Source organism: Doryrhamphus excisus, linkage group LG21, assembly GCF_037039965.1.
Source record: "Doryrhamphus excisus strain RoL-2023G ecotype Guam linkage group LG21, RoL_Dexc_Guam_v1.1, whole genome shotgun sequence".
In the NCBI taxonomy this organism is placed as follows: Eukaryota; Metazoa; Chordata; class Actinopteri; order Syngnathiformes; family Syngnathidae; genus Doryrhamphus; species Doryrhamphus excisus.
This window is the reverse complement of record NC_136377.1, coordinates 14671012-14680771: the sequence shown is the minus strand read 5'-3', so window position 1 is coordinate 14680771 and position 9760 is coordinate 14671012. Positions and strand designations below refer to the sequence as shown.

General features: G+C 52.3%; 3 protein-coding genes across 4 annotated transcripts; all 3 read left to right on the top strand.

The window, feature by feature from the left end:
- Window positions 1-9: 9 nt before the first annotated feature.
- LOC131138271 (coiled-coil domain-containing 92B-like) lies at window positions 10-2036 on the top strand. Of its 2 annotated transcripts, none has more exons than XM_058087067.2 (5): window positions 10-182; window positions 248-361; window positions 491-649; window positions 750-797; window positions 1124-2036. In XM_058087067.2, exons 3-5 carry the CDS (start codon window positions 520-522, stop codon window positions 1765-1767), a joined length of 822 nt encoding a protein of 273 aa, XP_057943050.2. In that variant the 5' UTR covers window positions 10-182; window positions 248-361; window positions 491-519; the 3' UTR covers window positions 1768-2036. The 2 variants fall into 2 exon arrangements, with proteins under 2 accessions (XP_057943050.2, XP_078644026.1); XM_078787900.1 differs by having other exon boundaries at window positions 488-649.
- Window positions 2037-2247: 211 nt separating this feature from the next.
- Window positions 2248-4702, top strand: LOC144894567 (uncharacterized). Its single transcript, XM_078787732.1, has 8 exons — window positions 2248-2529; window positions 2630-2680; window positions 2768-3632; window positions 3728-3896; window positions 3980-4123; window positions 4191-4294; window positions 4425-4527; window positions 4585-4702. Exons 3-7 carry the CDS (start codon window positions 2904-2906, stop codon window positions 4449-4451), a joined length of 1173 nt encoding a protein of 390 aa, XP_078643858.1. The 5' UTR covers window positions 2248-2529; window positions 2630-2680; window positions 2768-2903; the 3' UTR covers window positions 4452-4527; window positions 4585-4702.
- LOC131138575 (clustered mitochondria protein homolog) lies at window positions 4472-9674 on the top strand. Its single transcript, XM_078787952.1, has 24 exons — window positions 4472-4527; window positions 4585-4710; window positions 4779-4926; window positions 4997-5089; window positions 5191-5409; window positions 5476-5651; window positions 5720-6034; window positions 6092-6180; window positions 6265-6327; window positions 6393-6487; window positions 6595-6747; window positions 6929-6991; window positions 7060-7292; window positions 7355-7427; window positions 7490-7643; window positions 7736-7875; window positions 8145-8283; window positions 8359-8453; window positions 8530-8651; window positions 8716-8809; window positions 8869-8979; window positions 9061-9122; window positions 9179-9312; window positions 9667-9674. Exons 1-24 carry the CDS (start codon window positions 4472-4474, stop codon window positions 9672-9674), a joined length of 2961 nt encoding a protein of 986 aa, XP_078644078.1.
- The last annotated feature ends 86 nt before the right edge of the window (window positions 9675-9760 follow it).

The following is a 9760-nucleotide window of genomic DNA, read 5'->3' as shown; positions in this document are numbered from 1 at the left end:
CCCCTCTACAGTCGTTTCTCTCTTTATGGAGTTGATGTGATGTGATCTCCATACCAGACCTGATGGAACCTTGACGTGAAGTGCCTCCTCCTGCCGTTGGGTGGCACTAGTCTCCTCCTGGCACACATCACGGTTTCATCGTGCACGGGTCTGGCTGTGTCACCTAGGCGCGTGCACACAAGGTGAAAACGAGGTTATTCGTCCTCACGCTCATCTTCCTCATCACCCTCATGTGCCTCATCCTCAGCCGCTTCAACGCGAAGACAGCCTGCTGCTGCGCGTCCGCCGACGCTCGGGAGCGCGCACACGCGACGTCTAGCGTGGACCTTTTGTCTGCCACGGTAGGACAACGACACGTCAGGTAGGCCACGCGCATACGCACACACACATTATCAACGTGAACGGCTCTCGTGCACAAAACAAAGGAGCGTGAGCGCGTGTTGTTTTTGGCGGTGCGTACACGGACGCGCATCCTTTCTCCCACCAGCAGCTGCGCGTGCACGTCGTTTCGCGGCCGTCATGGACGCGGGCAAGCTGGAGCAGCACGTGGCCAGTGTGCACAGAGGAATAGTCTTCCTCAAACAGGAGCACGTGACACTGTTGGCTGGTCTGCACGTGGAGATCACACACCTGAAGAGGCGCTGCCACGGTACACGCACGCACAGTGCACGTACACACAGTGCACGTACACACACACACTGCAGTCATTCATGACTTTGTATCTGTGTGTGTCTGCCCGCCGTGGACAGAGCTAAGTCGAGAGCTGGACTCCAGGTTCCCTGACAGAATCACCACAGGTGAGAGACATCAACTCTGACTCCTTGTTGTCATGACAACAGAGCAAGCAACTTTCTCCGAAGTGATAACATGGTCAACATGGGGGTCAGAGGTCATATAATCACACAATGCTGCAACATTAAAAGCACTTACTATCCAGTCAGGGTGCTGTGACGTCATCACAATACTACACACAGGCACTAGGGGGCATCTCTGCATGGCACCTGGGCATTGCAATGATACTGTATGATGATGCATCGTCATCATTCCTATGATTGGCATTCCCAGGTTCATTGATGCAGAAATGTCTGATTCTGTTTTTTTACCGTGTCTGCATCTGTCTCAGAGGAGGAGGCCGAGCTAGCAGCGCGCTGCCAGGCGGCACAGCGTCTCCTGGAGGAGCAGCAATGCATAATGGTGGCCGCTCGCGGGGAGCTGCACCTTGGACGAGCGCGGGCACTTGAGCTGGGGCGAAGCCTGCGTGAGGAGGAGCGACACTTCTTGGAAGAGCTGAAGCGTCGCAGCCACAAGATCACGGTGCTGAGTCGAGAGCTGCAGCGGCAGAACGCTGCCACGTCCACCCTGTACCATCAGCTGCACGCCGCACGCGCCAAACTCGTACAGCAGCAAAGCAGCACAGGGGGTGCCCCTCAGGAGGAGGAAAGAGGAGAGGAAGGGGATGAGGTGGAGGCTGCCGACTGGCTTCTGACTCCGCCCCCTCCCGCCTCTCCCAGCCACCCTTCAGCCAGGCACAGTATAAGGGAGGAGCGGGTCCGAGCATGTGTCCCCCAGGAGAGAGTGACATCACCTCAGAGGCCACACTCCATGCCCGACCCTGCCCTCTTTCTAGTGCCCCTCAGATACCGCCTCCTCCGCTGGAACCGGCCAATCAGACTGCAGGAGGGGGAGGATGACTGGGAGGACATGGACGAGGATGGGTTGCACGGGAGGGTGGACATGGGTGCTGCAGAGGGAGAGACGGCGCTGTGACGCTGTTGATGATGGCGAATGGGCGGAGTCAACTTCCAGCCACGCCTAATTAGAACGTTCTAGAAGCATGATGTGACAAGAGGAACTCTCCTGTACTTATGTATGCTCAGGAAGTGTCTTGGGAGTGATTGACATGGAGAAGGAGGGTGCTGATTGGCTGATGATGTAGCAGAAGCCCCGCCTCCCAGGTGTTAGCAAAGTGAGCGCTTTTTAGCAGGAAGTTTATTAAATTGAAGAAAAGTCGTGACGATACTTCATTTGTTGTTTTTGCTGACTTTTAATGAAAAGCCTTGAAGTTTAAAATGAGGACTTTTCAGGTATTTTGCTGCTTTTATTTTGAAATCTCACCCGAGAAGTAACAGCTGATGTCGCCATGGAAGCGTCCACGTGCTCCCCTGTCTCTTAGCCAGCGTCCCCTTCTAGAACCTTCCCGCTGAGGCTTCGCACGCTGTGCTCAGACTGCTAATGCGGCGCTGCAGCGTTGCCATGGTAACCGAGCAGCGGCCTTCCAGTGGGAGTGACAGTAGGCGGGACGGCGACGTGCTACGGCCCTGGCGGTACGGGACGCTGACAGACGAGCTGTACGCGCTTCCGCTCAAGGTTGACGAGAGACGAACACAGGAAGTTACATCGTGTTTTGCTGAGAGTTCGCCCCCTGCTGGACGCGAACGAGCATGCGCCTGAAAGGTTGACACGCGCACACACATGCTTGATGGTGAGGAATGATTAATGAAGAATAGCAGACATGTTGAAGATGACTCGGTAGGTTTCATGCTGGATTTTCTTCACTTTTTGTCAACACAAAGTCTTTATGCGTCATTCAACTTGTGTGTGTGTGTGTGTGTGTGTGTGTGTGTTGCAGGGTTTCCACACGTTCAAAACGGCAGTGATTACCGTTAGCCTCTGAAGACTTGTAAGTTGATCTCTGCTACAATATCCCATAATAGTCACTAGCTAGCGCAGCTAAGTCATTGAGATTAATGGGCATGACCTTGCTCAGCAGGGTGTGCGCGTGTCCCTGTCTGTTGACCACGCCCACCGCGGATGTGACAACCCACTGACCACGCCCCCTCACTAGTTAAGTAAAAAAACACCTCAGCTGCTGTTAAAAGTCCCCTGTCTGCCCCCAAAGCATCATGGGTAACGTGGTCCAGTGCTGCCACACGCTCTCAGGGTTCTGTAGGTGTAAGGATGAGCCATCAGGGGGGGTGGCCGAGAGGTCTCCCCTGCTGTCCAGCCCAGACAGCGACCACAGCTCCACCTCCACAACCACGCCTGCCGACCCGGAGGACGACATCCTCACCGTTTCCACCGACGTCCCAGATGTGGCTCACCCTGAGCACTTCCTCTACCCGGACATTGTCCTGAGCAGTCACCTTGAGGGGGACGCCACCATGGTGGAACCCATGGTGTGTCTGCTGGTGTCTGAGGAGGAGGAGGGGAAACGGACGGAGGTGGAGACACAAACGCAGCACGAGCCACAGGTGGGGTTGGCAGTCCACACGGCGACTGTAGTCGAGAAGGTGACACAGGAGATCTTCATGGTGCAAGAAGATCATGAGGATGCTAACAGAAAGTTGGCTTGCAAGACAACAGCAGTGAGTTTGTGGTCTGAAGATGTGCCAGGAGCGGGTGCAAAGGACATCAGTCAAGAAGAAACGGTAGACACTCACGGAGACCACAAGACAGAAAAAGAGCAGAGATCTTTCCTTTTACAGTCCAAGACCCAAACGTCACATGAGGAGGTGGCCAGAGCTGAGCAGAGGTTGCCAGCAGAAGATGCGGACGACCACATCATCAACCTTCAAGACATGACCTTCACTGTCAGGATTCAACCTCCTAGATCGGACATCTTAGAGCTTCAGGTACTGATCATGTCTTCTCATGACTGAAAGGAGATCTTCCTTTCCACCTTTCCACCAGGAAGCTTGAAGCTATGTGTGCAGTTGTGGACTTTCAGGTGTTAGGCCAGATGTCTGTGGCAGAGCTTCAGCAGATGTTGATGGATCATGACCTGACCTGCCATCGCACGTGCTTCTCTCTCCGTCTGAACAACACCGTGCTGGACCCTGCCAGGCAGCTGAGCTCCTTTGAGGGTCTCCGTGGAGGCATGGTCAAGGTGGTAGAAGGTAGCTGCTTCTTCTCTACATTGTAACTTCTGAGTGGGAAGGACATCATCACTTCATCATCATCTATTCACCACCTGACTCAGAGAGTTACTCCGTACGGGATGCTCGCTTCCATCTGAGGCGCGTCCAGGAGCTTCTGAGGAGCCTGGACCCCACAGAGGCCTTCAATGGAGCTAATGGACGCTCTGTGTCTCACCTCACCTGCTTTACCCAAGATAGGAGCATGGGTAACAACGTTCTCCTGCAGCTCCCTCTCTTTATATGCATGTCCTGACCTCCATATTCACTTTCCAGATGGTAACAATAAGGGACCCAGATGGGCTCCTCCTGACTTCCTTCTTCCTGGAGGCCTCGAACGCCCTCTTCTTCCTCTGCATCCTGTCCACAAGGACTCCAAGGTGTGTTGTGGCTTACTAAAGAAGGGATGATCTTTTTATCGGGGCTGAATGAAGCTCAGGCTTTTCTGCTCTGAGCAGCATCTCCATTGTGTGAGGGTGTTGACATACAGCAGCTGGAACCCTCCTCCAGGGTTCAGGAAGATGCATGGAGACCTGATGTACCTCCATGCTGTGACCATGGAGGGACAAGAAGTCAACATCACGTCATCCACACGCGGCTTCCATCTCAACCAGTGAGTCTTCTATAAAATCTTTGCTCGAGGACAGAAATCACGGGATTCATCCTGCAGGTCAACGGCTTTCACCTTCAACCCCAAACCCGCACTTCCCACAATCCTTTGCCACTCATTAGTGGAGCTGTTGAGTCAGGTCAGTCCCGCCTTCAAGAAGAACTTCAGCAGTCTGCAGAAGTGCAGGTGAGGAAGCAGCATCACGTGACCCTCACACAAGAGTCAAAGTCTGTGAACCATTTCCTGTGTACCAGGATCCAGCAGCATCCTTTTGAGCGGATGGTTGCACCTTTCCCAGTGTTCACCTGGATGGCCCCTCATGAAGACCACAGTAGGGAATGCATCAGGGTAGAAGATGTCCACGGCAGTCGCGTCGGCCAAGATCAGCACATGGCCGGACAGGTTGGAAAAGCTCAGTGGTCTCATGCTGGAGGTGGTTCTGGTGCCGATGCTGACCATGGGGTGTATGCAGAGTCGTGACTGGAACGAGGAGTTGCAGAGAGCGAGAGAACTTCCTAGAAACTCCCCACAGGACTGTCTGCATCGGGAAAGGGTTCTATTCAAGGTGAGGTCCTGACTCTTAAACGTCTTCTCTGATGTATCATGCCCATATGGTCCATCTAGACGTCCTTGAAGTGCAGACCGAGGTGTTGTCCTTTCTTGTAGACCAACAGAGACTTTGTAGAAGCTTCCAGAAAAGGAGCAGTGGCAGTTGTTGACGGTCACGTCATGCCGCTGAACCCGGGCGAGCCTCCTCACATGCAGATGTTCATCTGGAACAACATCTTCTTCAGCCTGGCCCGTGACATAGCGCAGCACTACAGACCACTAGGGGGCGACGCCGCCGCACACGCTGCTGCCAGCTGTGACCTGAGAGGAGTTCAGGTAGTCATGACAAGACTTCATGTCCTTTGTGGTGATGGGATGACGACTAGGACATGTCCCCTGCAGGCGTACACCTCTGTAGACACAGATGGTCTACACACTCTTGGGGCAGCGGTGGTGGACTATCGTGGATTCCGTGTCATCGCCCAGACGATTGTTCCTGGGATTCTGGAGAAGAACCAGGAGCAAAGCGTCCTATATGGTTCTACTGACCATGGCAAAACTATTATGACGCACCCGAGGTGAAGAACTGGACACACTGACGTCAGGCAGCTTAGCTTCTTCATCCTGATGGACATGTCTCCTGCAGGTTTGTGCAGCTTCTGGAAAAAGCCAGCAAACCTCTAAGAGTCCAACCCCACCAGGTGCTGGACCAGGACGACACCCCAGTTGAACTCTATTCTGGCGTGGAAACTAAAGGCATTCTGGGTAATGATGGCAGACACTATATCTTGGACCTTCTGAGGACCTTCCCTGCGGACCTTAACTTCCAGTACTCAGAGGAAACACAAGTCAACATGGAGGAGGTTCCAAAGGAATGCCAGAGCTTTGGGTATCCCCAGCGACATCACCACAGCCTGGCCAACCTGAGACCAGAACTGATGGACGCCTTTGTCCAGCACAGGTGAGAGGAGACATCACGGTGCTGGGTGATCTTTTTATCTAGCACCTTCTGTTTCAGGTATGACAGGAATCGCAAAATGGCGGGAAAGCATCAGGAAGGAGGGGCCTCAGAGTGGGAAGAACCTCTTGACAACCGAAAAGACACAAGTGACTAGACCTGATCACAACTACAACGTCCACATCCTTGGGGAACATCTTACCTGATAGATGATAGATGTTTTTGTTCTGTAGATCATGACAGAGGATCAGCGAGCGACTTTGACATCCGCTTCAACCCTGACCTCTGCTCCCCAGGTACGGTCATGACGTCAAAAAGAGAACATCAGCATCTTCTTGTCTTTAAGGTGTCTCTACCACAGGTGTCCGCTTTGTGCCTGCTGAGGACCTCAACTGTCAGCGTCGCCTGCTTTGGGACGCTGCTGCTTTTCTTCTTTCCAGCCAGATTCCACTTGTGGTTTGTCTCGGTCACCTCCACCTGTGTCATGTTCATGTCCACGCACAAAGTGGACATTTGTGTGTGTGTGTGTGTGTGTGTGTGTGTGTGTGTGTGTGTGTGTGCAGCTGCAGGACTGTCTGGACCACCGCACGGCGCCAATGGATGGAGCGACTCTGACATCAGCGCTTCATCGGCGGGGCGTGAACGTTCGTTATTTGGGAACCTTGCTTAGGCAGCTGGACGAGATGGAGGACAGCCGGAAACACCATCATGTCCAGGTATGTCTGCCCCCGCACAAACCTGAGGGTGAAACCAGGGTCTGCTCAATGAGCGCTAGCCATCAAGCTAAGCTATTGTTGGACAATTTCATACATCCAAGTTTGTGAGAAGACACATTACTGTTCTCAGTGTACAAAGTGATGCCTGGAGGGGTTTGAACACATTTCTTCTTGTTCACAGAGGCTGTGTGTCAGCGACATGGTCACAAGAAGTGCCAAGCACGTCTTCAGGACGTATCTTCAGGTGAATGTCTTGTCGTAAGTTTGATTCGTCCACATTGTCTTAATGAGGTCACTGGTGTCTTCAAGCAGGAAGTGGAACATGCGACTCTCTCTGCTGCCGTCAGCCACTTCCTCAACTGTCTCCTCACGTCCTCCACGCTCGACTCCTCAGACCAGACACTCTCTCGCCGCAGGAGTCGCCACCGCCACCGCAGCCACTGCAGACGAGCCGCGAGCGCAACCTGGGCCAGACTGACCCCAAGCGAGCTGTGGGTCAGCATCAGGGCTGATGCCGAGGACTACTACCACTACACACTGGATAGGTGTGCGTCCGTGTCCGTGAGACACTGTGACAAAGTGTGACTTGTGTCCTCTCTATCCTCAGTGCCGTCATGGAGGACTATGGTCTGCAGAGGGTCTCTTTGCTGAGAGAATTCACCATCAAGACTGGCGTTCAGGTCTGATCCACAAAGTCAACCAAAACCCTAGAAGTTCTCGAATCTTCATAACGTCCCCTCAGGTGCGCATGAGGGACTACACATGGGATTCTCGAACGTGTGCCATCTTTGGAGAGGAGGATGTGGTCAACATGTTGCCTGGGGTCAAGCATGTCAAATACACGGCTAACAGCGCTACCTGGCTGCTGGAGCACGCCTATGCCGCCGTGCAGCGCGGTGAGAGGCGGGGCCGGTCACATGCATGTGTGCATTATATGACGTAGTAGGCTCCAGCAGTCATCACGGTGGTGTGGTGGGATTGTTTACAGGGCGTGTCAGTGCGGCCTTAGACTTGGTCAGCAAAGCTCTGACACTCTTCACTAGTGTGTGTGGGGCCTTGCACGAGGACACGTGCACATGCCTGCGTCTGCTGGGACGACTCAGCCACACGCTAGGACAGCATGCACATGTAAGTACATAATGCACTAACTAGGACCGCTTAGTGGTCTCAGCCTATCAGTGGCCTTTCTCCCGATACGGCACCCAAGTGGCTGCAATAGGAAGCCCCAAACACTAACATCATCAATTATTAACTAGCTATGGGCGTCTGGGACAAATCTTGCCGGGGAACCCCAGTTGTCCAGAGCGGCCATTGCAATCAATCATAGCAATTTCCATATATCATGAATGTACGCCCCCTTGTGGCTGTGAGCAGTATAAATGCTGTGTCTGTATCAGGCTGTTAGCCACCAGGAGAGGGCAGTGATAAGCAGTGAGCGAATACGAGGCGTCGATCATCCGGAGACCATACATGACTACGTGAGTGCCGCTGAACCTCCAGCTCGCTACGTGTCGCTGTTCAAGCCACTAGCTTCTCGTGTGCATGCTAGCTAATGCTAATGTTGCCCCTGTGTAAAGCAGACGCGGCTAGCGCTGTACTGCGTGGCTGCAGGCCAACACTGCACCTCTCTGCATCTGCTGTATCGTGCTCGCTACCTCAGCCTGCTGGTGACCGGAGATGATCATCCACACGTCGCACAGCTGGATGTATGTTTGCATTTCAAATGTCATCAAAATAATGTTTTATTGAAGACAGAGAGATGAAACGTTCTGTTGTCCTCAGAGCATGCTGGGTGTGGTCCTTCATGGCCTGATGGAGTTGGACCTCTCCTTGAAGTTCCTGCACAATGCCTCAGTTCTCACCTCCAAGTACCATGGTGCCACATCCATGAAGCACGCACACAGGTACAGGATGGTGGGTCGTGGTGGAGGTCTCTTTCAACATTCAGATGTTTGTGTCCTCATGCAGCCATCATCTTCTGGCCTTGCTGCACCACAGCAAAGGAGACTTTGAGTCAGCGCTACGACACGAGAGCCAGGCGTGTTCGATATACGAGACGCAGGTGAGTTTAATGACGTCTGTGTCTCATGGTCAGCAGTCTGTCACATGCCCTTGGTGAAGGTGGGGGAGATCCATGAGAGGAGCAAGGAGAGCTCCGAGTACCTGAAGGTTCTGACTCAGCAGGCTGGGAGAAGCTTCATGCAGGACAGCAAATTGACTCCGCCTCCACAGGTGTGTGCATGCAAATACGCGGCACTGCACAGACTCAAACTCACATACACACATACACTTGTGATGCACCTGTCTTTCCAGTGCTTCCATACGATGCTTCAGCATCTCAACGTGACCTGTGAAGACGACCTCCTTCCTCTCAGGTGGGAAACTTCCTATATGAAAGAAGGGTTGTTAAGAATAATTTTTCCCCTTTTAGACCCGAAGAAAGCACACGTCAGAGAGTGGGGGGAGTCAAAGACGAAGACCTGGAGAAACTCTTGTCATCAAACACAAATATACAGTATCGTGCTGCCTTCATGGACACAGACGTATTGGGACAGCTTGCAGTCAGTCAGTCAGTCTTTTTGCAGTCCCTTTAGTGTCCACCAGGCTTCATGATGGGTTCATGAAGTTCGCAGTGGATAACATGACTTGATTATGATCTAAAGTCACATTATGTAACTCAAATATAATGAATTTCATTTGTCAATAGCCATGGTAATTCTTTCTTTCTTGGCGGAAAATCAGAACATCATTCAACTAATGCTTTCCTTTTAATGATGGTGGTTGATTTAACACAAATAAAATGTTTATAAAGTACAGAATATATTGTAAATGCTTATGGATATAGCACTGTGTTTAGATATATAAAATATAACTGTTACACATCACTTTTTACGAGTGTGTCTGTTGTTCTCCGTCAAGCTGGTTGAGGAGAATGTCCACTGCTTATCAAATTACTTTTTTGTCATTTCATTGCTGAGTCTAAGTCAAGATTTTACCATAAAGTGAAGACATT

Bases quoted from the DNA above. Each gene is read 5' to 3' on its own strand.
- LOC131138271 (XM_058087067.2), top strand. From the start codon at position 520: ATGGACGCGGGCAAGCTGGAGCAGCACGTGGCCAGTGTGCACAGAGGA. The intron at 650-749 runs GTACACGCACGC...CGCCGTGGACAG, and splicing joins CCTGAAGAGGCGCTGCCACG to AGCTAAGTCGAGAGCTGGAC. The intron at 798-1,123 runs GTGAGAGACATC...CATCTGTCTCAG, and splicing joins CCCTGACAGAATCACCACAG to AGGAGGAGGCCGAGCTAGCA.
- LOC144894567 (XM_078787732.1), top strand. From the start codon at position 2,904: ATGGGTAACGTGGTCCAGTGCTGCCACACGCTCTCAGGGTTCTGTAGG. The intron at 3,897-3,979 runs GTAGCTGCTTCT...CACCTGACTCAG, and splicing joins CATGGTCAAGGTGGTAGAAG to AGAGTTACTCCGTACGGGAT. The intron at 4,295-4,424 runs GTGTGTTGTGGC...ACCCTCCTCCAG, and splicing joins CTGTCCACAAGGACTCCAAG to GGTTCAGGAAGATGCATGGA.
- LOC131138575 (XM_078787952.1), top strand. From the start codon at position 4,472: ATGGAGGGACAAGAAGTCAACATCACGTCATCCACACGCGGCTTCCAT. The intron at 4,528-4,584 runs GTGAGTCTTCTA...TTCATCCTGCAG, and splicing joins CGCGGCTTCCATCTCAACCA to GTCAACGGCTTTCACCTTCA. The intron at 8,284-8,358 runs GTGTGCATGCTA...GCGTGGCTGCAG, and splicing joins GTTCAAGCCACTAGCTTCTC to GCCAACACTGCACCTCTCTG.